The following is a 27,547-nucleotide window of genomic DNA, read 5'->3' as shown; positions in this document are numbered from 1 at the left end:
TAGAGAACCTGCCTGCCAATGCAGAAAATGTAAGAGACACAGGTTCAATCTCTGGGTTGGAAAGATCCCCTGGAGAAGGGCATGGCCACCCAGTATTCTTTCTTGGAAAGTCCTATGGATAGAGGAACCTGGCGGGCTATAGTCCATACAGTCACAAAGAGTCAGACATGACTGAAGCGACTTAGCACGCATGCACACACTCCATTTTATTGTATGTTAAGTATGCAGTAGGGTTCTGTCTAAAAAATATACATACTTTAATTTTAAAAGTTTATTACTAAAAAATGCTAACCATCATCTGAGCCTTCAGTGAGTCATAATGTCTTTGCAACAGTAACATAAAAGATCACTGGTCAGATCATCATCACAAATATAATAATGAAAAAGTTTTCAGTATGAAAATGTGACACAGGCATGACGTGAGCAAATGCTGACGGGAAAATAGCACTTGGGTTGACTTGTTCGATGTAGGGTTGCTGCAAACCGTCAGTTTGTTTAAGAAAGAAAAAAGACAGTATCTGTGGAAGTGTAATAAAGTGAGGTCTGTCTGTACTGACTTAGCCTTTTTCTTTCTCGTCCTTGAATATCAGTCCACTGTGAGCCACTGTAAACGAGGAGCTCCTTTGTTTTCCATGAGCTGTAGAATTCCAGGCGCTGTCTGTCTTTGTTCGGTCCCTTCAGCCTCGCGTTGTCTGTGCAATGGTAGCATTTCTGTTTCCCCTGTTGTATTGATACAGTTGTATGATCTAAAGCTGAATTATGTGGTAGCCGAGGAAGGGACGTGCCCTGTGCAGTGATGGATGGCGGTTATGGGCAAGGGTGGAAGGCAGTGGATTCCTCTTCATCCTACACGGCAGCGTGATTCTCCGCAGCAGCAGCATCTTGCACTCATTTGATTATCTGCCGCATGCTCTCTGTAACTCGTTGACTTATCTGATTAGCGCTTGCTGCTGATTCAGTCATGGGTTCCTGATACACATCTGTGTCTGTTGTTGCTCCCGGGCCTTTGCGGGAAACATGCTGCTTCCTGGTCTCAGACCACTCGTCCACATGTCCCTTCGCTCTTCACGTGCTAAATCCCATGTACGTTGTCTCTGAGATCTCGGCTTATTTATTTCTTTTAAACTTTTAATTTTATATTGGAGTGTATCCGATTAGCCACGTGATAAGATCGGATAAGATCCCAGTCACCTAAGTGTCACTTCCGTGGGGAGGCCCTGCCGACCCCAGCTCAGATTTCATTTCCCTGGCTCTTCACTCAGAGCATTTTCTTTCATTTATTTATTTATTTTTTCAGCATTAAAAAAAAAATTTTTTTTTTTTGGCCTGTGCTGGGTCTTCATTGCTGTCAAAGATAAAGAATGAGTTCACAACTGGGGTGGGTTTTCTTTTTAAATTACGTTTTGGTTGCTCCGGATCTTCGTTGCTGCGCACAGGCTCTCTCTAGCTGTGGTGAGTGGGGGCTCCTCTCTAGCTGTGGTGCACAGGCTGCTTGCTAGGCTGGCTTCCCTTGCTGCAGAGCGTGGGCTCTGGGGGTGCACACCCAGGGCCTGAGCCTCACCGGCTCTGGGGCGAGGGCTCCGTGTTTGTGGGGCGCAGACTTGGCTGCGCGTTCGTGTGAGATCTTCCCGGAGTAGGGGTGGAACCTGTGTCCCCTGCGTTGGCAGAGGCACTCTCAGCCGTTGGGCCACCAGGGAAGTCCTGTGGTGGCGCTTAAAATGGTTGGTAAGACTGTGTCTCTCGGTGCAGCTCTTGGCCGGCTCTTGGTCTGTGTATTTAGTATATTTAATGAAAAGTTTTGATTTTCTTAATAACATGCTCCTGCTTCTAAGTAAGTGTTTTGAGAAGTGATTGTTGATAGTATGTGTGTGTATGTGAATTATTGTGCCCTCAGGAGGCACTTCCACCCCCTTCTTTTCTCCCAGATCATGATGCTGACCTTGAAAAGCCATGTCCCACATCAGTGACCTTAGATATTTAGTCACCATCAGCAACCCCCAGATATTATGATCTACTGAGGTTAGTCATCATTGTTGCTGGAGATGAATCGTCATTGTTGCTGGAGATGAATGGAAATCAACTAGAAATTTGTGGGAGCAAAAAGGAAGTAAGACGGTTGCTATAATCAGGGTAGATTAAGAAAAATGTTTGAAACAGGTAGTTTGTCTCATTATAAATTGAAATGCTTATTACAAAAAATAACACATTCAGAAATGAATAAAGTAATCACAAGTATTTGCAATCCTTCCACCAAGAAATAATGACTGGTTTATATTTGTGATATTTACTTATATTTTATTCTCTATATATTTAGTTGTATGCTGGGTACTGTAGTCATGCATTATAAAGAGTATTTTTAAAAAACAACAGTGAGCTCACACTTGATGCACAGCTCCATGTTTGGCTTTTCCTTTTACCGTTTTCCTGGGCATTTGTGCCCAGGCCACTGAATACTCATCTTCCTTCCATGTTTATATCACCATGTAACTCTTGCTTCATCACTGATGACTTTTGGGACTATTTCTTCTGTTTGCCCCCATAAATTATTGGTTGTGCTCAGTTGCTTCAGGCATGTTCGATTCTTCACAACCCCATGGACTGTAGCCCGCCAGGCTCCTCTGTCCTTGGGATTCTCCAGGCAAGAGTACTGGAGTGGGTTGCCATGTCCTCCTCCAAGGGATCTGCCTGACCCAGGCATTGAACCCGAGCCTCCTGCATTGCAGGATTCTTTACTACTGAGCCACTGAGGAAGCCCAAATTTTTTATTACATTGCAGTTAATCAGCTTGTATAAATCTTTCCTGCTTCACTATTCTTTTTTCTTTTTTGGCCTTACCACATGGCATGCGGGATCTTAGTTCTCTGACCAGGGATCCAGCTCGCAGCCCCTACATTGAAAGTGTGGAATCCTAACCACTGGGCCGGCAGGGAAGTCCCTTGCTTTACTGTTTTATCAGCTAAATCCACACACCCCGGAATTCTCTATTTGACAGTGCCTTGGGCTTCCCTGGTGGCTCAGAGGTTGAAGCGTCTGCCTGGAATGTGGGAGACCCTGGTTTGATCCCTGAGTTGGGAAGATCCCCTGGAGAAGGAAATGGCAACCCACTCCAGTACTCTTGCCTGGAGAATCCCATGGAGGAAGGAGCCTGGTAGGCTACAGTCCATGGGGTTGCAAAGAGTCGGACACGACTGAGCGACTTCAGTTTCACTCACTTCACTTTCTGCTTACATTACAGCAGCAAGCGGAGGGACAGAGAGAGATGTCAGAGAGAAATAAGGAATGGGAAGCTTGAGACCTAGAAGAGGCGATGGCAGGGGCAGGCTGGGGTGGACAGGAACACCCCGGGAAGTCACAGGTGCTGTCAAGACCTCCCTCGGTCCGTGAGTTTCAAGCCCTGCCTGGTTGAGCACGTGAGCATCGTGTCCCTTAGTACTCATAGTCGAAGGAGCACAGGTGTGCAAAGTGGACCAGAGCTCTTCACCTCAGGGGTATCTTGCCAGGGCAGAGGACCTGTGGTGCATTTCAGGTCTTTTTCACATGTTCAAACCCCCTCCTCTGCCCTCTTTTTCTCTGTACCCACAGGTATGCACAACTTTTCTTTTCATAAATGAACCTTTTCCTTGGTTATCCCATGTGGACCCCACCAAACCATTTAATCAGAATCATCTACCATGTATATTTCCAGCCTAGAGATTGCTCCCGTAAATCATGGTGCATCTGTGTTCTAAGGCTGCATGATATTAAACTGTGTTGTAGGGTGTTAGTTCATGATTTGGGAATCTGTCCAAGATATGGATGAAGAGGAAAGGGTTTCTCGTGTGTGTGTGTGTGTGTGTGTGTGTGTGTGTGTGTGTGTGTGTGTCAGCTGTGGTGTTGAAGGCCATTTACCAGGATGTTGTGATCATGGTGAGGGGCCTTACTGTATTTTCCTCCCCTGTATTTTCTGCGTTTGCTGCAGTTAATCATTTTCACGTTGAGGAGTTTGGAAGCACCGCAGGTTGTCGTTTCTTAGGGCACAGAGAGCTCTGCCCTGGCTGATGTCGTCTGCTCCTTGCCCAAGTGTTCTGTCACTCTCTGTAACTAGGGTCAGGCTCTGAGCCTCACAATACTGACTTCAAAGCTGTACGCAGAGCTGAATACCTGCTCTGTGCCTTGCGGAAGGCCCTCAGGTTGCAGAATCGGCTCAGGTGGTCTCTGTCCTCCAGGAGCCCTGGTGGACAAGGCTCTGTCCGTCCTCTACACCTGTACGGTCCTGGGGGGTCTGGGCCCTGGTCCCCTTTTGGGCCACAGCTGCCCTCACTCTGTCTCTGTTCCCTGCTTCTGTCGGCTTTCACCATGCTAGTCTTGTTGTGTGCTCCGGTCTTTGGCCTGGCTTCCCCCACGTGTGGCACCAACTACATCCTCCTGGCCACGCCCTTCCCTTAGCTCTCCCCCACCCTCTCTCCTGACTTCAGTCTTTTTCACAGCTTTTACTACATTAAAAGCCTCGCTGTTAGTTAGCTACCCCACTCCCCCCGCCCCAGGGGCTTCCCTGGCGGCTCAGATGGTAGAGAATCTGCCTGCAACGCAGGAGGCCTGGGTTCGATCCCTGGGTCGGGAAGATTCCCCTGGAAGAGGGCATGGCAACCCACTCCAGTTTTCTTGCCTGGAGAATTCCATGGACAGAGAAGCCTGGAGGGCTATAGCCCATGGGAGTCGCACTGAGCCACTAACACTTTCACTTACCCTCCTCCTTCCCCCCAAGAATGGAAGGCTTATGACAGCAGGGACTTGGTTCTTTCTGCGGAGTCTCAGGGCCTGGGACACAGATGGCATGCTGATCAAGTGAGTTGATGATGCATGAACCGCTGGCCCCTCTGCTTCGTGCTCAGAGCCTTGCTTGCTTCTTTCATCTCCCTCCTGCTATTTTTCTTCCACCTGATTTTCCCTCTCCCCACATCATGGCCATCGTCCTTCTGTCCACTTGTGAAGGCCCAGCTCAGATAGACGATGCAGCCTGCTCCTGTCCCTGCAGCTATAAATGTCCTCCCGCCACCCTGGCTCCTGTTAAAAATGAACTTTCTCTTTAGGCTCCTCACGTTCCGTGTGATCGATATGCACACATACTTTATTTCCCTTAACGGTTCACTCTTAAGACCTGAAGGCAACTTATCCGTTCTGTATGTCTAAGACGCTACCTTGCACATAGTAGGGGCTTGTTAAAGGCTTGTTGGGCGTGTAGCTGGCATGGCTGAATGAAGGCGGGAACAGGCTTCATGGCGCACGTGTCCGATGGGGAGAGGTCCACCTCAGAACTGTGGACCACCTTTAACTCTGGGAGGCTGTTTCTTGGGTGCAGGTTGCTGTGGTCTGGTTGAGTAGGTGAGATGGAATTCTCAAGTTGAGGTAGGGATAGAGGAGGAGTAGGAAGTGGTGGACTTTTCTCTCGGCTTCTATGAAGAGGAGGTCCCCTTGGGTGTCTCCTTGAGCCTCCCCAGGCCTCAGTCTCCTGGTCTGTACAGTCCAGGAGGACAGGAGCTGGATGCAGGGGTGTGTGCCGGGTTGATGACTTGGTCTCTTGAGTCCCATTTCATTCTAATTACCTTTGGTCTTAGGTTTGATCAGGTAGGTCTCCTGGGTTTAAAACGTCGTTCTGGCTGTCTTTATTAGAGCAGGTTATGGCACTATTACAAGAAGTAAGCTGCGAAGAAACTTACTTAAAATGCTTATGGTATCAAATTTTACTATTTTTTTAAAACAATCTTCATTTCTTTGAGCACTTACCATTTGCAATACAGAAGGCTTAAGGCTGGCTTCTGGGAAATTTTTACCAGTACTTTGTAGACCAAGGATTTGAAAGTTCATTAGAAAACCACTCCTAGAGTACTGGGGATACTTTTATTATAAACTTAGACGTCTACCTTAAAGGGGTTTAATTTCACACCTTCCTAGATCAAATTGCATTGTGCAGTTGGTGTAAGCTCTTGGAATTACAGTTGTATGAAATCACTCTGCTATAGGATAACATAATCTGAAGGGGAAAAGGGGGAGTCTGGGAGTGATTGATGTGGCAGTTTCAATTGTCTCTACAAGTAGCTTTCTCATACTAGTTTGCATACTAGTTTGCATGCTAGTAGCTTTCTGATGCATGTAGGAAGGACTGCAGGGCCTCTCTGGGCAGAGTCTAGTCTGGAAGAATGACCGGGTTCTTCTTTCATGACTTTCCCTTTGCCTCCCTTGGGGTAGCATCTGGTTTCTGCTCAGCCTTTAAAGAACATCTTGAATGACAAGGTTCTCAAGGTCAGGAAGACAATTGGATGGGACCTGCGCAAACTGTCATACCCAAACCCAAACTTTATCTTTAGTCTTCAGATCCCCTAATCTCCGTGGGATTTGCTTTCTGTACAGTGATTTGAGACTGGCTGGAAGGGAGTTCCCAAGGGTGGAAGGGTGGTGAGAAGATTGGCTGTTCTGGGCTAAACTGTTACAGGACCCATTGTGGTTGTGGTCAAAATCTAGGCCCTGGTAAGGATGCGGGAGAAGGGGACCTTCTACACTGGTTGTTTCCAGCCACCTTTCCATGTCCCTTACCAGACTCTGGGCCGAGTCCAAACATCCTGGCAGCAGAGCAGAGATTCTTTCAAAAACGACACATACTTGATCAGAACCAGCTGCGTAATTTGCAGAGCTCAGTGCATGATGGAATGTAGTATTAAGAACTTCAGGATGACGATAGCAGAGCCTCACAGGAGGGCCGGGCCCTGGGCACCTTCATGGCTGGCCACCCGTGAGGTCACGCCTGGATCTGATGATAACCTGAAAATCACATAGGAAAAAGCCAGGCCTCCCCACGGACCAAGAACTTTCCCCTTACCTGTTCTCGTACCTCCTGTGGGGGCTGCCTCCCCTTCGGCTCACCTCCCTCCTGGGGTGAGAGCTCCCTGCTGGTCTGAGCTCAGCATCCACGTCCTGCCCACCTCCCCCTGCAGCTGCCAGTCAAGGGCTGACCGCACTCCAGTGGCCACTTTCCTCCTTTCAGAAAGTGAAATGAGAGGTATCAAACTCATCACCACTGATTTTAAGGCATTAAAGTTTTTCTTTTTTTTCCCTTTTTGATAATCACAGTCTCACTTTCAGTGTAATGGTGCAAATGGAGAAATCCCCACCCCCTTGTGTTTTCATTGTCAGTAATAACAGGGATATAATTCGCAAGATGTGCAGTGATGTCTCCAAATGCTAGATGTATTTTCATGCACAAAAGAGGTCATGTCTCTTCAGATAGATTGTATGCTATGCCTTTTTGTTGGCCCTGACACGGTGTGTGTACTTCCAACTGTCATTTAGAAACACTAAAAACAGCTGAAAAAATTATATCCTTTTGTGATTTTCCTTTTAATTATAACATTTAGGAAATTAGCATTTGGGGCCAAGATAATTCCAGTAAAGCAAGATAGTGAATTACACTTATTTAAAATGAAGCTGTATTAAAGTACAATTGCAATAGATACTCTTTCCTTGATACTAACACACATTTATATTTTACAGTCTGTTGAGGTTTTGCTCTTTGAAATAATTATCATTGATTATGGAAAAAGGTGTATTTTAAAGTATGATTAGTAAATATGTAATATTTAATAGAAGCTAAACAGTGCCAGCAACAGCTGATAGCACGTCATATTTAAAATATAGTTCCTGACTTTGTAATTATGACTCTCCATAGACTATTTAGAAATTTAAGACTGAGCATCTTTGTCTATTTAACTCTTAATTTCGAGGAAATGGAAATCGTTACTTATCAAGGGGACTTTCTCTCTCTGTCTTTGACTGCTCGTCTTCCGCCTTGAGGGCCCCTCCTTCTCCGCCGGTTGCTGCTGTGTCTGTGGTCTTCCAGACCGCCATGAATGTGGCCGCCCCTGGGCTCCTTCTTGTCTCTGGGGATCACATATGGGAAGCAGATTTGCGCACCTACTGTGCACAGGCGCTCTGCAGATAATGCACGTGTACTGTCTCATTCCACACCTGCGCCCTGGGTAGCTTCATCCATCTCTATTCCCGCCTGGATGCTGGTGAATCTCAGGTCTGTGTCTCCATCCTTGAGAAGGGTCCAAGTGCCAGATCTTTGTTTGCATTCCCCCCGCCTGCCAGACAGCTCAGTTTGGTTGACCCTGGAATCGTTAGATTCAATACTTGTAAAACTGGGCTTCCTTTCTTGAAGGCAGCATAGAGACAAACTGTGGCCTCTGGAGTCAGTTGATTCTGCCGTTTACTGGGGATATGGCACTTCTCGCGTGTGGAAAGGGGGAGAGAAGGCGCCTAGCTCCCGGGCCACGGTGAGAAACACAGGTGAGGACTGACTCGTGTGGACACCGAGCACCCCCGTCACCTGCACCACCATGAGCACAGCCACGGCCGCCCCCGCTGCTGCTCCCCTTGCCCGCTGGGCTTCTCTTGGCCTCAGGTCACAGGCGAGAGGCAGACCTGTGCACCTACTGCGTGCAGGCTCTCTGCAGATGTTTCATGTGAACTGTCCTGTTTGATGGGATGGGTGTTCGTCTCCTTTGAGGGAACGCCTGTTATTTTCTTCTAAGTCTGTGAAAATAAAGCACCCAAGGTTAAAGAACTCGTACTTAGCCTCCTGACCACTAGCCTCTGTATTCAGACCAGCTGACCTTTGAGTGCAACCTCTGGCTGTAATGCTCTGCCTCCCCACCCCCCGTGTGACCCTGCGGGAAACCGTCTTTGATGCTTTCTTTCCCATCACAACTCAGTGCAGCCCCTTACCAGGTTCTGTCACCTTGATGACTGCATATCAGAAGATAGCAGCGCTTCTTTGTCCCTGTTACGTTGGGTCCTGCCTCTGTCATCTCTTGTATCCATGATGACACTGGCCTCCAGATCTGTTTCTTGGCTTCTCCTCTTACCTGTTGTCTGTGGGCCCTCCAACAACCCTGTTCTGAGACACTTTTCTGCCACCGTCTTTAGGGCCAAGTTCAGAGTCCTCAATATAACTTCTAAGGCCCCGCACCCTGGAGCTTCTGTAGTCCCATTGAACTTTGGATCTTGCCACCCTTCGCGCGCCCTTCCCCCCGCCCCAGGAAGCCAAGACCTGGCTTTATAGAGCTTTTCCTGAGCTTCTTCATCGTCATGAGGAAGACTGTCATAGCCTAGGTGGAAGTTCCCTTGAGGGTCTTGCCTTGATTCTCATCCTGCCAAATTCTGAGATCTGCACCGGCTCCATGTGTCAGGTGTAACACTGTCCTTCCTCACTCTGTCTTGTGACTCACTGGGTGCTCTTCCCGGTTTTATCCCATTGTCACTTACAGACTGGAAGCCCCACGGGAGCAGGGGCCACAGTTCCCTTCTTAGACACTGTATCCCTGGCGCCTTGCACAGCGCCCGGCACTGGGCTCAGTAAAATCATAGGTGCTGAGTGTCAGCCTGAAGACGCAGATACTAAAACTCACATGTTACGACCCTTGGAGACACCAGTTACCAGCAGTTGTAGAGGTTAGCACAGATTTTAGTACCAAATTGGTTCAAGCCCTCCCTCTGCTACTTGCCTGCTCCAAGCCTCAGTTTCCTGGCTTATAAAATGAGATGAGACCTGCAGAGGTTAGAGAGCAAAGTGGGGGCATAGCATGCGCAGTGCATTCCGGCACCTGCAAGTTGTGAACTGTCCTGTGATAGGGGTTTGTTGTGTTTTTTTTTTTTTTTTTTTGGCCACACTGCAGGGCACCTGAAATCTTAGTTCAACAACCAGGGATCAAACCCATGCCCCCTGCACTGTAAGGACAGGCTTGTAACCTCTGAAACTCCAGGAGAGTTCCTAAGTCCTGTGATAGGTTTTCATTCGAACCTCTCAGAGCAGCATTTGGCTTATGATCGTTCTTTTGTGACATTGTCAGAGGAGAGCCGTGTTGTCCGCTGATAGTCACATTGAGCCAGTGTTCACAGAAAATAAAAATTGAGAATAAAGACAATTCAAGGAAAATCCCCAGGTTTTGAAAATGTTTTAGCCAGTGATTTTTTTGTTTTTTACTCTACCTCTAAGAAGACTAAACTGTATCAAAGTCTCATACTAGGAATCATTCCCAATGATCTGTTTACCATTATATAAAGAGAATGAGCATATATGAACTTTAATGAAGCCCTGCATCTACTTAGTGTAATGGCATGTAGATAAGACTTGGGAATTGGCAAATACTCTTCATATAGATTTATGATTGACTTCTCATGGATGGCAGTATCTATAATCTACAGACCATTTTCATTTGACAGAAAAATAAATATAAACCTAAATGATAAGTTTCAATGAAGGATTTAATATTTTTATTATGCATCATAAACTGGAAGCATTGCTCATAAAATGAATGAATTAGCATGTTTTGGAAGCAGGCTGTTGTGGGTTCAAATCCTGGTTCCTCCGTGTCTTACCCTCCTGATCTTGGACAAGTTCTTTCCCATCTCTGAGCTCTGGGCTCCTGATATGTTAATGGGTTTATGCTGTGTGCTGTCTTCAGGATTTGCTGGAAGGCAGAGTAAGCCAATGTGTAAACCTCTCAGCACAGCACTCAGTTCTGCTCCCAACCCCCCGCCCCTGCCCCCACCCCCACTGCCACACCTGAGACATTGTACTCTCAGTTGTAACCCAAATTCAGTTGGTGACAGATATGTTTGAATTTTCATTAGCTCATCATAAAGGTAACTGTTGCCAACCTGGATTTGGCATGTTATCCAAGGAAAACAGTTGACAATGAATTTTTCCATAGTGTAGCTTTTTTACTGTATCTGCCGTCCCCCACAACAGGAAAAGGTGTAAGTTTAACAGTTGCAGTTCATGCTGTTTAAAAGGTATAGTGCAACCTTGAAGTAATTCAAGCTAGTATTTGAGAAGAAATCAACTTTTGTTATCCGTATTTTAATGAATTTTAAATTGCCCAGTGACCTAGCTCCCTTTATTTTGCTACCAATGTGGTCAATCTGTTCATCATCTCTGTAGCCCCCAGGAGCTACTATATCATATAATTACTGATTACAGGAGGATCTTGAGAAACCTACATACAGTAGAACCATCTATAAAATAGTAAAAGTATAAATTTGACTTTCGTGGGCAGTTATTTTTGGCACTCAGTTATTATTAGCACTATAATTATCCTGGGAAGTGTGCAAAACCTAACAGCCAACTCTGGAGTATTTGCTTGGGAAGGTTGGGAAATGTGATATGTATGAAAAGACGTTTCAATTTGTGCATGACAATTGGCTATTAAGTATCTTACTGCTTTTTTTGTGATGTTTCCCCAGTTAATTCTCTTCTTAATTGATGTCTGTGCTCTCTCCCTCTACCTCCCTGGCAGTTTTTTCCCTATAAAAGGACCCATTTGTCTAAGGTAGAGATTGTTCTTCTTTTTGTACTAATCCGGGACTAAACTGCATGGGGTTAGCATGCTTCTCATTTGGAAGTCGTCTTTAACTCTGCTTCTTCCATATAGTGGAAACGCTTCCACTATATGGACTTTCGTATAGCGTTTTTTGTTTCCTTTTCTTCAAGTAAAGTATGTTCCTTCTCAGCCTGAATTCAAGCACCCCAAAATATGTCTAATTTCTAATCATAGTTATAGAGCAGAGAATACATTTTAAGCTTGCTAATCCACAGCGATTAAAGATTATGCTTGACAAACTGATGCTCTTCCGAGAGAAAGAAAGAGTGAAAAAGCACTTCCAGAAAAGTAACTCGTTTTTCATCTGATTTTATTAGACTTGAATTTGAGCGGCAGCAGCGTGAAGAGCTTGAGAAATTAGAAAGTAAAAGGTAAGTCATGTGGTATGGAGTCTTGTTCACACCACACAGGGGTGGGTGCCTGTGTTGACGTCCTAGACTGACTTCCCCTGTGTCTGTTGCTCCCCTCTGGCTCAGTGTCCATCATTTACACATCTGATGACTGCAACTCGTTGTTCTTTAGCTGGTCAATTTTACTTCATGTTTGAATTTTTAATTGTTTTTTAATTACTAATTTTTTTTTTCTTGGCTGTGCCACATGGCACATGGGGTCTTACTTCCCGGACCAGGGAGTGAACCTGTGTCTCCTGCATTGGATGTGCAGGGTCTTTACCCACTGGACCACCAGGATAGCCTCAGTGTTTGGATTTTTAAAATTAGTTCATCTTCAAATACTTGTGAGAGGGAATAGAGCCAGTAGGCAAATTTGCTACACTCATTAAATGTAATACACCAAATAATAGATGTATTTAAACTTAACTAAAAAGTATATCTTCCTTAATAATATCCCCTGAGTTTTAAAAAAGCCAAAAGAATAGCAGTTCCCCTTCTTATGCCTTTTCACTTTTTAAACATCTTTCCTTATGTTGATTGGCCATTTGTATAACCTCCTCTACTCCACCTCTGCATGTTCTCAGCTCCCTTTTCTTTTGGGGTGTGTGTCTCTGTGCGCGCACGCATGTGTGTGTGTGTGTGTGTTATTTAATTGATTTGGAGAGGCTTTTTTAATATGTTCTGAATATAATACTTTGAAAAAGCTGTATTTTTTTCCCGTTCTATCTAACAAGCCAAGAAATGGACCAACGACAGATACTAGCATAGAAAGTAAGGCCACAGAAAATCTGTACCCTGGATATTTATTTCCTAGAAGGTGGAGTCTGGAGGTTACACATGAATTCGTTTAGCTCCCAGCATCATGTAAGATAGGGCTTGGGTGGGTCAGGAGAGAGACCTTGCACACACACTCTGAAGCACCCTGGGCTCTTGCTCTAGAGGCCCTCCCAACCTTGAAACACTGAGTTAGCACCCCGTGGGGACCCTTTGCTCCCTCAGACACTTGACACATAGCCCCTGGAATCATGCATTTAAGTATTCTAATGGAGATTACCATTATTTTCAATGTTATGCATTAATAAACTAATATTTTGGGTCACTTGGTGATTGCTATTTGTTCCAAACTAGTCATTAAATGCTCAACAGCGTGTAGTTATTTGACCTGGAACAATGAAATGTTGATTATCTTGACTTTGATATTTGACCCCGATGAGTTGAGGACAGCATAAGCATTTTTATTTAATGTCATTTTGTCACTGAATTTCCACTGAGTTTTAGCCACTGGGCTGAATAAAATTATTCACATTTAAATTTAAATTGGGCACAGCTCTTTCTCTTTGAGCTCAGGGGTCTTTTAAAATTATATCATGCATAACACATTATGCTTATAGGCACTACAAAGAAATGATATCAGAGGCTACTCAAGGAGATTAGGCAAATGATATGTTGGACAGTTACAGAGTAAAAAAAAATTAAACGGCAGGCCACTGGATATTAAAAGGAAAGTGCTGTTCTCTTTTTTAAAATTCTGGTGAAGGGTGTGCAGTGTAAGTCCATTTCCAGGACATATCAGTTCAGGGAGAAGTCAGAGCAGCATGTGAAGCTAGCCATCAAATAACACCCCGTCACCACTTTGCGTTTCAGAAAACTCATAGAAGAGATGGAGGAGAAGCAGAAGTCCGACAAGGCGGCGCTGGAGCGGATGCAGCAGGAGGTGGAGACGCAGCGCCAGGAGACGGAGATGGCGCAGCGGCAGATCCGCAAGCAGGAGGAGAGCCTCAAACGGCGCAGCTCGCACCTGGAGAGCACGCTCAAGGACCTGCTGGCCGAGAAGGAGCGCTTCGAGGAGGCGAGGCAGCGGGAGCAGCAGGAGACGGAGCTGCAGAAGAGGAAGCAGGAGGAGGAACGCTTCCTGCGTGTCCAGGAGGAGCTCCAGCGCCTGCAGGAACTCAACAGCCACGAGAAGGCCGAGAAGGTTCAGATATTTCAGGAGCTGGAGCGACTCAAGAGGGAAAAGGAGGAGCAGTACGCCAAGCTGGAGCGGGAGAAGCAGCGGCTGGAGGAGCAGGAGCAGGAGCAGGTCCTGCGCGTGGCGCAGCTGGAGGCGCAGCTCCACGCGAAGCAGCAGCTACTGCGGCCGCCGCGGTGCGGGGAGGCGCAGCGCGCAGCCGAGGAGCGCCGGCACCTGGAGGGCATCCGCGCCGCCCTCCTGCGCGCCAGGGAGGCCGGGGCCGAGGGGGGTGGCGACGGCCCGGAGCTCGAGCAGGTGCAGCTGCGGTTCTTAGAGTTCAAGCGGAGGCAGCTGGCCACGCTGGCCAACCTGGAGAAGGACCTGGTGCAGCAGAAGGACCTCCTGAAACGGGAGGTGGAGGAGGACCAGGAAATCCTCCGCGAGCGCTTACCATCTGGCAGCCAGGAAGAATTGAGGGGGTCGGAAAAGGAGGAGGAGGGTGGCGCGGCTGTCCTCTGGGCAGCCGGAGCGGTGGAGCGGCCCGGGCCGGCGGACGGCAGGCTGCAGTGTAAGAAGCGTCAGCTCGAGGACCTCCTGCAGCAGCATTTGCCTAGGCTGTCGGAGGAGAAGCAGAGAGTCCGTGAGATCCTCGACCGAGGCCCTCTCGGCCTGGACAACACTCTGTACCTAGTGGAGAGAGAGATGGAAGAAAAGGAAGAACAGCTCGCGCAGTACCAGGCCAGTGCCAGCCAGCTGCAGAAGCTGCAGGCCACCTTCGAGTTCACGGCCCACGTGGCCCGGCAGGAGGAGAAGGTGAGGCGGAAGGAGAAGGAGATCCTGGAGTCCCGAGAGCAGCAGCAGCGCGAGGCGCTGGAGCGCGCGGTGGCCCGGCTGGAGAGGAGGCACTCCGCGCTGCAGAGGCGCTGCGCCCGGGCCGCTGGCGGCGAGCAGGCTGGGCAGGAAGCCCTGGAGAAGGATCGGGAGAGGTGAGCGCGGCCCAGGGAGCGCCACACCTTCCTGGCCCCCAGGCATTAGGTTAATAGCTTGGTTTCTACCCCTGAATGCTGTATCTCTGACTGATACAGCAGTGAAGGCTAAGCCTTCTTTTCTTTTTCCTTAGAATCCTTGTTTTAGAATCACCATCCTAAATTTGAAAAAACACAAAAACCAAGTCCTGGTCTGTTACCTCAGTGACCTCTAATCGGTATGTAATATTTTAATAAACGTGGAATACTGAAAAGGCTTCCAGCCCGATTTCCCCGCCCCTCCCCGCATTCTTGTTTCTTGATCTCCACCCCCCACCCCTCCCTCCCTCTCTCCTGCCCACACCTCAGCATCTCCGTGAGGATGAGCAGCACTTACTCTGATGAGGGATTGCTCCTGAGTTCACAGGTGGTGTAGACACCGATTTCCACGCCTGGCAGTGAGCTGAGAAGCAGTCCTCCCCCCACCCTGGGGGTTCTCGGTGTTTGATGGGAGGCCTCAGGATTCGGAATTAAAAAATAAAGCTCTCCAGATGTTCTGAACACAAGTCTCTCCAGGCTTATTTGGTGATGATTTACTGATACTTCCGAGGTTGTGAACTAGGAGCCAGGGCTGTGTTCATGGTAAAGGAAGAGTGTTTCTCTTCCTCCACCTCCCTGTCCCCATGCTTCCCGGAGGTAGGGCCTCAAAACGAATATACACACTGGAGGGTGCTTTTTCTGCTAACCCTGTGGGTGTGATGCCAAGACTCTAGCGAGACTGGCAGCCACCTGGTTTGCAAATGTCTCCAGATGTGGTGTTCTGCAAGGGGGCTTCGTCCCCTGCCCAGCCCCTTCCTGCCCTGCTTAGCACGGACGGGCTCTTCCGTCTTGGGGCCGCAGTGTTTGTCCTTGCCCTTAGGAGGACATGGAGCTTTTCTTTAGTAATTCCAGACCCTTTGGTCTACTGGGATCTTAACTGAAGCCCCATTACAGGGGGCTGGAAGGCTCCCTGCCTCCCTTGAAGTCCTCCCCCCCTCCCACACCTTCCTCGGGGCTGCAGCAGAAGCCACCTGCTGGCTTGTCGAGCCCAGCTTGACACGGGCAGAGGCTTGGGATCCATGCTGGTGACAAGGCAAGACCTGCCGTGAGGTGCTGCTGGAGCTCCCGGTCATCACCAGGGTCAGGACAGCCTCCTTTCAAACCGTCTGCTTAAGTGATTCTCTTAACCAAACTCCCCGGTGATTCCCTCAGGCAAAACAGTGACAGATGAAGCAATCAAAACCCACAGTGCTGTGACTTCAGAGAAATAGGTCTGAGGTTTAAGAAAATGATGGTATGTTACATACATGAAATTGCTGGGCAAACCTCCAGTCCCCAGGAAATGCAAAGCAGAGGAGGGTATGCTCTCAGTTTGTCTCCTGCGCTTCACGGTGAGAATGCAGCGGGGCTTGGAGCCTGCCGTCCCCGGCTTCTGTCAGCCGGCCTCGCTCCCTGGCCATTTAGTATTAATACTCGATTATAGCAGATACACTTTAGTGGTTTCCCAGTGTCAGCATTTCTCTGGAAGCTGTGCAAAGGAGGCTTTTAGCTTTGTGTGTTTTGATGGGAGTAGATTTTGCAAAGCCCTGATTGAGGCCGGCAGATTCTCCGTGCTTTGCTGTGGTTGTGACAGTCCTGTAGCATTCTGGGGGTCTTGGTTTTGTGTCTTATTATTTCTCTGGGCTCTCCCTACTGAGCCAGGGCCTGCTGTGCACCCTGACGTGACCACTTGTGAATTTTCCAAAGTGCAAAATACTAGATTCACATGGAGCCAGATTGGACCAACACTGCACTGTGTTTGTCTTCCTCTGCCAGCTTGCTTTATGAGCTCGGTTTAATCCGTTTTCTTCTTCTTTCCTCCTCGATGGTTATATAACCACAGGGGACAAGTGTCAGGCACTTGGAAAGTGGCAGGGTTGCCCCTCAACACCAGCTCGTGGCTCCTTTGTCCTCTTGTCTGCTGACCGCAGAGTTGCTGCCAGGCAGGCCAGTTTTTCACGGGTTCTGCGACCCTTTCCTTGGGACTCACTGCTGTCCCTTGCCACCCATGTAAACCCCGCTCAGCCTTCAGAGCCCCACCAGAGCCTCTTTGCTCTGGGGGAGTCCTTCCCACTGTCCAGCCCTGAAGGATGACTTTGAACAACTTCATGGGCATCATCTTAATCATAAACCTTGGCCACCAGCTACTTGAATCGGCTCTCTTTCCTTACCATCTCTGAGATGCTGTGTGGACCTCGTTCCCTGGATCCCTGCCCCCAGCTGGGCGCTGACATCCCTCCCCTGTGCCCACTCGCTTTTCCTTTGAGAATGCTCTGTGCTCTGCAGGCTGGCACTTGGTAATCAGTAGGCAGATGAACGGCTGAGTTAAGCTGGGCATTGCCTCCTGTGAAACCCAGGAGTGCCTACTGTGGTGATCTCATAATCATATGTCCGAGAACCAAGATCTTGGCTTTCATGATCAGAGCAGTCAGACTGCTGCTGGTGACGTGAGAGCTGGCAGTGTCGTAGCGTGTCGGTGTCTAAAGCCAGAATCTCTGAATTTTGGACCCAAAGGAATTTAGAGAGACTAGTTACTCTCATTTGATACACGAAGACGCTGAGATCCAGGCCTCATAGCAGTGAGTGGGCTGCAGCCCCTAGAGGGTCTAGTGTTCCTCAGGACACACTTGACTGGCCAGCTTGGCTCTTTGGTCTGATGGCCCTGGATTCAGTCACGCCTGCACCAGTGGGAGACCAGCCTCATACATACTTGACCTTGTATTAGCTGTATTGTCTGCCTTTGAAAGTAAATGTTTGGTTCCGCAGCTTATGGTTTCTATTAATTTCTGTAGATACTCAGCCTGTTTTCCTAGGTCTCTCTCACCTATTTCCCTTTTCCACACCCTCTGCCTTAACCAGAGCAGGTTCCTGGTTTTTGTGGCTTGGTCCCTTTGTTTCTGCACCTGGAATACCATTCACTGTCATCTCCAAATGCCAGATTCCCACTGGCCTGTGTGGACTCAATTTAGAACTGCCTTGACCTTGAAGGTTCTCCTAGATCGGCGGTTTTGAAAGATTCTTTAAAACAAAAATCTCTTTTGTCAAATAGACATCCTTGTTGGGATATGATGTATAGTCCACAACCAACTGTTTTGTTGAAGCCAGGGTCAGGGCTCCGAATCCTGCACTTGCACCTCTGAGGATTTACTGGGCACAGTGGGAATACCTTTGCCCATGATGTACAACTCTTAACTCCTGGATGTCTGTGGCATTTGTCCTGAAATTCTCTTGTGGCTTGTTACCACCTTATACATTATCCTATAGGGCTGCAGTACCTTTTCTACCAGAAGATAAAGTTCCTTGGGCAGTTTTTGTCTGGACCTCCTGTGGTTTCTAGGGAAGAAGCTCAGGAGACACTGTTAATGAGTGAATTCACATAACTTCCATCTTCGTAGGTTAGAACATGAAATCCAGCAGTTGAAGCTGAAGATCTGTGAGGTCGATGGTGTTCAAAAAGGGCATCGTGGGACCTTAGAGGGAAAGCCTGCTGCTTCCAGCTTCCCATCCAGTGCAGAAAAATCTCACCCGGTCCCTCTGATGGATGCGAGGTACTCAACAGCACACTGATGCCAGGCCTGTTTGTGACGTGGTTTGATGACTCAGGGTGCCCTGTATTGGCCAGGTGCATATGAAGGGCTCTATACAAGATGATGAGCAGTACTTGTCCCCAAGACATATTTGTCTTGATCAGCTGCTGCCTGGCCCCTGGTGGGGTGAGGTGTCCTTTAAAAGGGCTCAAGACTGGATACTCGGCCAGTCATATCTGAACAATGCTGATGGAAGTAGTTTGTGTAAGAAGGTAGAATTGTTAAAAGGTTCAGGGAAGGACTTCCCTGGTGGGCCAGTGGTTAAGAATCTGCCTTGCAATGCAGGGGACATCTGTTCACTCCCTGATCGGGGCACTAAGGTCTCACATGCCGCAGCTGGGGAATCTGTGTGCCACAGTGAAAGATCCCGAGCAATGCCAGGAAGATCCCACAGGCCACAACTAAGACGCAGTGCAACCAAATAAATAAATATTTAAAGGAAAAAAAAGGTTCAGGAGAACCAAAAAGGAGTGATGCCAGGCCAGGTCGAGAGGAGCAAAGTAGAGTTAATTGGATTGTACCACGAAGGACCTTGTGCTGACCGATAGTTTACAGAAGTCATTGGTTACAAATAGATACCGCAGAGATCATACCATATATTCAGAATGACCATGAAGAGCACGCATGCATATCTGATGTTACTATAGGAAAGTGATCTTCGACTTGGGTGGCATCATGAGTTGATCTGTGGCTTGGAGCCTTCAGCTAAATCGACCTATTCATTTATTGCCTGGAAGAAAATTGATTGTTTCCTTCACCCCATCTATGCCATGGGGACATATCAAACTGTACTGTCCTGAGCCCTGGGTACTAGGAGATAGCTATTCAGATATCAAAATGTACTCAAAATGGCACAAACCTCAGAAGTCTTTTAAACCTAGGTTGTCGTCCTCTGTGGCACTTAAAATTTAAGTAAAGGTTCAGGGAGAGAATTTGTTTGTAGGAGGCCTTGGCTCATATTCAGTTGCATATGATTTTCTTTACTGAAATACTGAAATGTAAATACTGTATTCCATTACCCTTGCACCATTCTTTTGGACTATTTTACCTATAATATTAATCTCTTTACCCAGCATATCTGAAAGTTGTTTAGCCATGGTCAGTAGTACAGAAATGTTTTTAGAATTTTGTGTAGACTTAGATCAAACCAGATTTTTAATTTTTTAGTGTGCCAAGATGTAAACATGCAAAACAGCCTATTTAAAACCATCTGTGTAATTCAGCATCTGTAGACCCTGAGTCAGGAGCCTAGAACTGAGAAAGCCTTGCCTTTGGTGGCCTGAGTCACTGGAAAGATTTTGATGGAACCGGAATCCTCTGTTCTCCCTGGTTCTTCTGGGTGGAGGGCTGGCCTTTATACAGTTTCCCCTGTGTATTGCGTGGAGTGCCGGATGCTCGACTGGCAGCTGCCTCAGAAGCCAGCTGTTTCTGGCTTCCACCGTCTTGGCCCTTCGCCGGGCCTTTTGGCAGGTAGAGACCTGTAAAGCATCGTGTCTCACGGCCAGATGCAGCGACGAGAGAGAGGAGGAGTGAGGTGAGACAGTGTGCCATCGTGGGGAGATCTGCGGAGACTGCACCCGCCTCTTTGTCTTGCCTTTTAATCCTCTGAAATGACTGTGTTTTGTGACAAATAGTTATCACCAGTGTCTGTGAGGAAACCGCGGCTCGGTGAGGGCAGTGCTGGGTCTCAGAGTCAGTCCTGAGTCCGTGGGGGGGTCTCTTGACTCTTCCTTGTCCCACAGGAGGCGTTCTGCCTGGGACATTACAGGGAGTTTGGACGGGATACCTGAGTCTCCCTTCTGTTCCCAGGATTTGGTAATTTCCAGGCCTCTTGTTGGAGGAAAACCCAAGGTAGTGAATACGCGATGTCACATTTCTTAGAAGGCAAAGGTTGGAGGCTCCGAGTTAGCTATGTTTAGCATTTAGAAGGAGAAGGCTTCTGGTTGCCAAGGGTGTGGTTAGACGGGATCATGGACTCCTGTCCCCTTGGCTTTCAGGATCAGTGCGTACATTGAGGAGGAGGTGCAGAGACGCCTGCAGGACCTGCAGCGTGTGGTCGGTGACGGCAGCAGTGAACCTGCGGACACCGTGAAGGTGAGCGAAGGAGCTGGTGGTCCGGGCGGTCGTTTTCAAGGTGACTTTTCATTAAGCAGCTGGGGGTGGTGATCTTTCATTTACAGTTTTTCAGTGAGAAAATCGAGATATAAAATGTTCTCGAATAATTAAATATTACTTGGGTGGAGCTTGTTTACAAATAGTCTTATTTCAGGAGTAACTTTAATTGAACATTTTGAACTTCTGGGGGAAATTCTTAAATGAATATGAAGTTTCCTAAAATGTTTTATTTACCTTAATTTACAAAAATTCTACACGTAACTTCTGTTCTCTCCAAAAATATAATCAATTTCGTATTTAATTCACTTGATAAATTATCCCAAGTAGAAATAACAGTTTTGCCTTTGAGAGGATACATACTTGTGACTAGTTGATTTTTATCAAAATGATAAAAATCCTATCCTACAAATTAAGAAGTATCCTAAGGAAATCTTGCGTTTAATGTTATGTTGCAAATTTTAAGGTTAGGAATAAATGGTTCAGTTCCATTAATAGGCAGATAGATCCATACAGCCACGTTTACCTTAGAAATATAAACTCTCAAGAAAGGTCATTGTTGAATGACAAGTATGTTTCTTTACAATTTTGTTCTCATAAATATTCTAATCAAATCAGTTTTTTTTTCCTCTATGTGAACATGCTGTAATTTAATATAGAGGGCTTTTATTTTCATTTCAGGATAATGAGAAACTCCACAATGGCACCATTCAACGTAAGCTAAAATATGAGGTAGGTAATGACTTTTCAGATTGATAGGGTCGCCTTAAATTATGGCATGCTTGTGTGATTAAATTTTCTTAATGTTTAGTTGCATAATTAGAATTTCGAAGTCCCAGTGAGATTAATGGCTAATAGGCAAGGCAAGCTATTATATGACTTAAAAATTAAATGGAATCCTGCCGGTTGCAAACTGCTCTGACTTTATTTGAATGTGTGTAGCTGTGGTAGAGACCCTCTACCCAGTTTTTCATTCGTAACAGTATCCTTTCTCTTGGTCTGCATGTAAGAGGCTGAGTTATATAATCAGAATCAGATAGGGGGTTTGGAAATGAACCCGAGTACTTCCCGATGTGTTAGGAACCCTGCCTGTTTATGGACCATGCTGGCAGTGGCACAGAGGAAACACTCTTGGTTGGGTAGCTTATTTCTCCAGTGGTTTGTCAAACCAGGGTTTATTTGGGCATACGATTTATAAAACTTTTCTTGTAATTTCTTCCACTGAGGGACTTGTCCTTCCCATACACTCCTAAATTAAAAAGCCAAAAAAAAAAAGCAAGACTAGGAGGTGGTAGAAATCTTACGTCACTGAACAGAGTGAGCGACAGAGGGGTGGATGTCCTACAGGAGACGGACCATCTCCCCCTCCATCCTACCCATCCGGGAATAACGCTATCTCCCTCTGAACGTCCGACTCCTCAGGAGATGACCTTGTGAAGAAAAGGATGTTGCCTCTCACTTCTTTGTGTCCACATGTCTAGCCTGTAGCAGGCTGGCCATGAGCCTTTTGTGGTGCTGGTTTGCAGATACTGTAATGGTGCTCTAACCAGGGCAGATGTACATGAAGGATTCCCATGAAACAGACCAAGAGGCCAGAGAAACACATGAGGTTGGAATACTTGCCAGTTTCTCATTCACATTAAGTATGCCCCCGGTTACTCTTACATTTTGGACATTTACTCAAGGACTTATTTTCACAACTAAATTTGCCCCCTGGAAAATTGAATCAAAGCCCTTAGGATTTTGTCTTTTTTTTTAAGAGTAGAATATTAGACCAAGAAATGGATACTGTGGCTCAATCCCATCTAACATATTCCTATCAAAATACTTGGCAATTTATAAGATGTGAAATACAGAAATTGATGCTCTGTGTGTGAATCAGTTCCTCTATTCTGAAATCATGAGTCAATCAACACAAATGACTTTGGTTATCGATTGAACCTCTGCATTAATCCACACGATAAAACCAATGACCGCAGGAATCCTCATTCATGCAAAAAGAATCGCAAAAGATGCCACAGCCCCCTTTCACCTGTTTTTGACAGAAGAGCTGTCCTGCCCCATTGCTGCCCAGAGACGTCACTGATGCCCCCGGCCGAGAGGAGAGGGGGGAGGTGGACCAGAACCACCACGGGAACCTGCCCATCACCTGGAGCATCCCCGGTCCCTCTGCCTGCTGCTCAGCGCCAGGCTGGGGAGCAAACCAGTGGGGGTCTCGGCCCTCGGAGCACGAGCCGTCACATAGCAGCAGTTGTAACAGAGGCGACTCTCAGCCAGAAAGCCCTGATCTCACTGAAACCTCTCCTCTTAGCGAAAGCAGCATCCGCGGCGCGCGACATTCTCATGGTGAGTCAGAAAACCTCAGCGAGCCGACGAGTCCTCAAGGTGGACCCAGCCCGGGGCTCACATCCAGCTGGACTTGGCTGCAGCATACATCCCAGGAAGTGTCCGTGGACGGCAGGGGCGAGCAGACCTGGCGGAGCCAGCTCCTCTGCTTCATTCTCTCTGATAGGGTCCCCCGGGCCAGTGTCCCCCCAGCGGCATTGGCCTCCAAGCTCCGCTGGGAGGAGGCAGGAGCCCGAGCCGTGAGCTCTCCGGAGTCCCTGATGACTGTTGAGCCAGAGGGAAGCCGTGGGTTGGGGTTCGTTTACCAGTGGGTCTCGGACCTTTACAAAGACACCAGCGGCCACCTGCTGCGGGCAGGTGCAGAGGCTGTCGGCCAAGCCCGGCTCGTGGGCAGCCTGTGTGACCCCAGCCGGCTGGCCTCACAGGCAGCGACCTTCCTCACGAGGCTGCCGATTCTGAAGCTCTCACCCCTGCACAGGCTCCTGGAGATGGGTGGGGCGGCAGCAGAAGCACTTTTTCTCCACACGGAAGCTCAGGCTGGCAGCAGGGACGAGGCAGGGGCCGTGGGGCGGGCGGGGAGCCTGGCGCCCTACCGAGCCCTGGGCCGGCCTGCTGGCCCCACAGCCACCGAGTTCTCAGGCTCCTCACTGGGCTCTGTCTCCTGCCTGGACCTGGAAGGTGCCAGAAGGTGCTCTGTGTTTAAGCAGACCCTTGTGCGATTCCCAGACCAAATGCTGAAACTTCAAGAATGCCCCTTCACAGACTTCCTTGAGCTGGTGGCCGGTTCCCTACCAGAACTCTGGGACAGCACGGATGTACCCCGAGCCATGTACTGGCTGGCCGTGGCCAACTGCGCAGAGCCGGCGCCCCAGCCTGCGTGCTTGCTCCTGTTCAGCTCTGCCCTGTACGCCCTGGTTCTGGACTCCCCGGGCTCTGTGGGCGTGTTTCATGCCCTGCCCCTCTCTGGGCTCCGGGAGATTGAGGTTGGCTTCGGTGGGCAGAGCGTTCGGCTCCTGGGCTCTACAGAGAGTCTGCTGCTCACTGTGTTTCCTTACAACAAGAACCTCTGCCAGCAGATATGCCGGGACCTTCTGTGTGTCCTTGCGTCTGTGTCCGAGGCCACCGCCTGCGCCGAGCATCCCTTGTTCTTTGAAGATCTGGTCCAGCTCTCCCTTGACTGGAAGGCAGAAATCCCTGACTTAATTTTGGCAAATGGAGTCCGGTTATCATCCAGATTCCAGAATATCCTGGTGGACCTGATTTACTTCCTTCACGGCAACCTGGACGCCGGCGCCCCGTCTCTGGCAGAGGCTCAGCTCTTGCTCTACACGACGGTCAGAGTTGAGGGTGACTCTGGCCAAGGCCCCTGCCAGTCGTTCGTCCTTCTGAACACTCACGTGGCCCTGGTGAGGGAAGACCGCGTGTTCCATCCTCGCAGCCCTGCTCTGAGCTCTCCACCCCCAGGAACGCGGTTTGATGTGGTCAGATGCCGAGCCTTAAGTGAATTCAGATGCCTCGTCGTTCCAGAGACAAAGACATCATCCACCCTCGAACTCGTCTTCCTCCAAAAACTCAGACACCAGTCAGATTCAGGAAGCGGTGCTTCCCGGCGCCCTCAGGAAGCCCGAAAGGTTCAGCCGTGCACCAGCACCTTGGATCTGCAGGGCAGCCGGGATGTGGTCCCTGAGGTCTGGAAACTGACCTTCAACTCTCGGGACGAGGCTTTGTGGCTGACCTCACACTTGACGAGGCTCTAGGGAGGAGCCTCGTAGCAGGACTTTGCAGGGTTTCTTAGGCTGTTCATAGAATAAACACGATGAAAACCGTCCAGGGCTATGAATAGCTCAGTGTGGCTAATTGATTTGAAACTGGAAAAATGCAGACCTCTCTAAATGGGAAATGTAAAAATTTTAAATGTCTCCTCTGAAATAAACAGTAGCTGAGCACTGATAGAATAGCTCTGTCGCCACCACGCCTCACTTTCCTGAACGTCAGCCCTGTGAATCGGGTCCACCTCATTGTTTGTGAGGCGCTGGAAGCACGCTAGGGTGTGTTGACTTGTGGTCACGCACGTTGGCGTCTGTCGGTTTCTGCCGGACGCCGGCAGGCAGACGTGCGCTGCCTGAGCAGGCTACCTTCCCAGCGTCCTCCCCTGGCCGGGGTTAGTGACGGCCTCCATCAGCCTTCCCCGGGGCCCCTGAGGGTTTGAAACACCTGCCCCCTCCCATGACATGTGGGATGGGGGCAGTGCCATGCCCCGCCGGGGCTTCTGCAGGGCATCGCCTTTGTTGTCCTCCGCTCAGACTTCCGGCCCCTTCCTTTCCATCCTGTGGTTCAGTTCCTCCCTCGTCAGCTGTTTGGACTGTTCTTCCCCCTGGGCCATGTGCCCCCGCGTTCCAGTCCTTTCTCTGAGGCTTTTCTCTCCTAGAAAGGCTCTTCAGCTCTGGGTAAGTGTCTGGGCTGCTGCGGCTGTCTCCGATGGAGGCCCCCCTGAAGGCATCCGGCGCTCACCTGCCACCCCCTCCTTCCTCTCGGCCTGCACATCCCTCTCAGCCTCCCACCACAGGGCCCTGCCGGCCCTGCTTCTCGGGGGGAGCTCATGCCATGTCAGCCTGGGTCGGCTCCTCTCCCCTCCGGGTGCCATCCAGCTGTCCTTGCCCTCCGTAAGCGGCTTAGAGCCGGCTCTTCAGAGCCTCTCCTCTGGTGGACCCCTTCCTGTCCACCCATCTCTGGTCAGCATTCCTATGAGGAGGCGGCCTGCACGTTTTGTGTTTGTGTTTGCCAGCATCTGACCCCAGGTTGCCCTGCCTCTCTTCTGTTTCTCGAGTTCGAGTGTTCTCCTAGCTTCCAGAATCTCGGGAGGAAGGAGGCCCCCTCCCCATCACCCCTTCTCCTCTCCTGCGCTTCAGCTGGGGTCACGGCAGCTGCTCTGCAGAACATCCACAGTGACTTGGCCTTTGATTTGGCCTGGGCTGCAAGGGCCACTTTCTGTTCCGGTCAGACCTTTGCATCACATACAGTAGAAGTGATGTTCTTCATTTCTGTTCCTCATTGTTGAGTGGGCCAGTGCCAAGCCGATCCTTCCAGAGACTGACCCTCTGCCTCTGGCCAGGAAGCACAGCTCCTCCCCCTTCCCCACCAGAGTTGACTACAAGCTGCTGAACTTGCCCTGCGTTTCCAGCATTGGTTTTCCTCTCCCCCCAGATTCTGGGGAGGGGGCGGGGAGCCGGGAGAGGCAGGACCCAGGAGACTGTGTCAGGGTCCACACTGCTGGCTGCAGCCTGGCTGGTGGTGGCCAAGTGGGGTCTTTTATCTTTTTGGAGGAAGTAGAATTCGTATGTTTTTTCCTTTTCCTGTGGAGCTTGTTTTTAACCCTTCCATGACCCCTCCCCTTGACACACACAGGCAGCCACTCTCTCTCACATGCACACGCATTCACACCCTTTTGCCTTATACATGAAGACTTTTGAGTCTCTGATAAAGGCATCATTAAAATTAGTTTGTTGACACAACTGAATGAAAAACAACAACTAATTAAGTGCTAAAAAACAATGTTTGCTGTCTGCTTGGCTGGTGTATCTTCTATCATAGAAAAAAGCTTCCAGAATGAACCAGAAGAGTCTTCTAATATCTTACCAATATTTCTCCTGATTTGAATTGAGTATTTTCTTGTGTGTTCTTTGTAAGAACAGAATGAATGATCATGAAGAGCAGGGACAGTGGAACGTAAGATGCCAGAGAAGGATAGTGTGGTTGGAAGGACACAGTACATAAGCAATCTGTTTTAGCAGAGTTATACTTACTAGACAGACTTGCTCGTCCTCATAGGTACAGAAGCAGAATTCTGCCACGTTATAAATTATGTTCTTTAATATTGTCCATAGATGGAGTGTGCAGCGACATGAGTGCTGCATATAGATCACATTATCGGTTATGACAACAGTCTGCTCTATGAGCCACGTAGCCTGAAATGAGGCTATGACTACAAAACAGAAGCAGCCTCCGGGCAATTCAGATTCCACCTGTCACTTCATTTCACCTAAGCATACATTTTACCTTGAGATCAAATGTGGTCCTGATTTGAGGACCTGATTTACCATCATGAAGTGACCGTTCAGGGTGTCAGGAGGCCGGGAGAAGCCAGTGGAAGGACGTGTGCTCCTTTATCCTGCATGGATAAGGCTTCGACCCCAGGGCCTCTCTCTGGCTCACAGGCTCCTTTCCCGGGGTTCTGAGCCTGGGACGCTGCTGCAACGGAGCAGGTGTGGCAGCTTCAACGTCCAGCCTGAGGTACCATGTTCTCCGTGGTAATGAGTTTCTGTATCAGAAAAAAAAATAGGTCCATGCATACTTTATTATACGGCACTTTGCATTGTCGTAATGTAGGCACAAACACTTAACATCGCAGAGCTTGTTACTGTGTCTAGACAGCACCTCTTTGAGTCCTTTTGGGATAGCAGTTCCATCTGAATTTGATTAAAATCCATTTTGCTCACAGCTGCCTGTTGTGCAGACTTGTGGATGGCAGGGTGAATTTATTTAGTCTCTGTTGAAAAACACTTCAAAACAGTTTGTCTACCCATTCTCATTACTTTAAAAAAAAAATATGCATGCATCCTTTGGAGAGAATGCTTATGCCTTCCAGCAGTAGTAATTACAGTAATTTTTATTTACATTCTTTTTCCTAGATGAATTAAAG

The 27,547-nt window shown here is 48.4% G+C and overlaps 1 protein-coding gene across 7 annotated transcripts in view; it reads left to right on the top strand.

The window, feature by feature from the left end:
- Positions 1 to 27,547, top strand: part of KIF16B (kinesin family member 16B) — a 279,933-nt gene that overhangs the window by 171,492 nt on the left and 80,894 nt on the right. For 3 of the 7 annotated variants that reach the window (XM_070471918.1, XM_070471919.1, XM_070471915.1), the window contains exons 18-23: positions 11,334 to 11,366; positions 11,735 to 11,788; positions 13,454 to 14,746; positions 18,199 to 18,351; positions 20,388 to 20,484; positions 21,184 to 21,234. In XM_070471918.1, coding sequence (XP_070328019.1) covers positions 11,334 to 11,366; positions 11,735 to 11,788; positions 13,454 to 14,746; positions 18,199 to 18,351; positions 20,388 to 20,484; positions 21,184 to 21,234 — 1,681 coding nt within the window. Of the gene's footprint in view, positions 1 to 11,333; positions 11,367 to 11,734; positions 11,789 to 13,453; positions 14,747 to 18,198; positions 18,352 to 20,387; positions 20,485 to 21,183; positions 21,235 to 22,547; positions 24,804 to 27,547 lie in introns of those variants that run through there. The other 4 variants (XM_070471913.1, XM_070471912.1, XM_070471914.1 and 1 more) reach the window with 4 other exon arrangements.

Source organism: Odocoileus virginianus, chromosome 9 (assembly GCF_023699985.2).
Source record: "Odocoileus virginianus isolate 20LAN1187 ecotype Illinois chromosome 9, Ovbor_1.2, whole genome shotgun sequence".
In the NCBI taxonomy this organism is placed as follows: Eukaryota; Metazoa; Chordata; class Mammalia; order Artiodactyla; family Cervidae; genus Odocoileus; species Odocoileus virginianus.
This window is presented reverse-complemented; position numbering and strand designations above follow the sequence as displayed.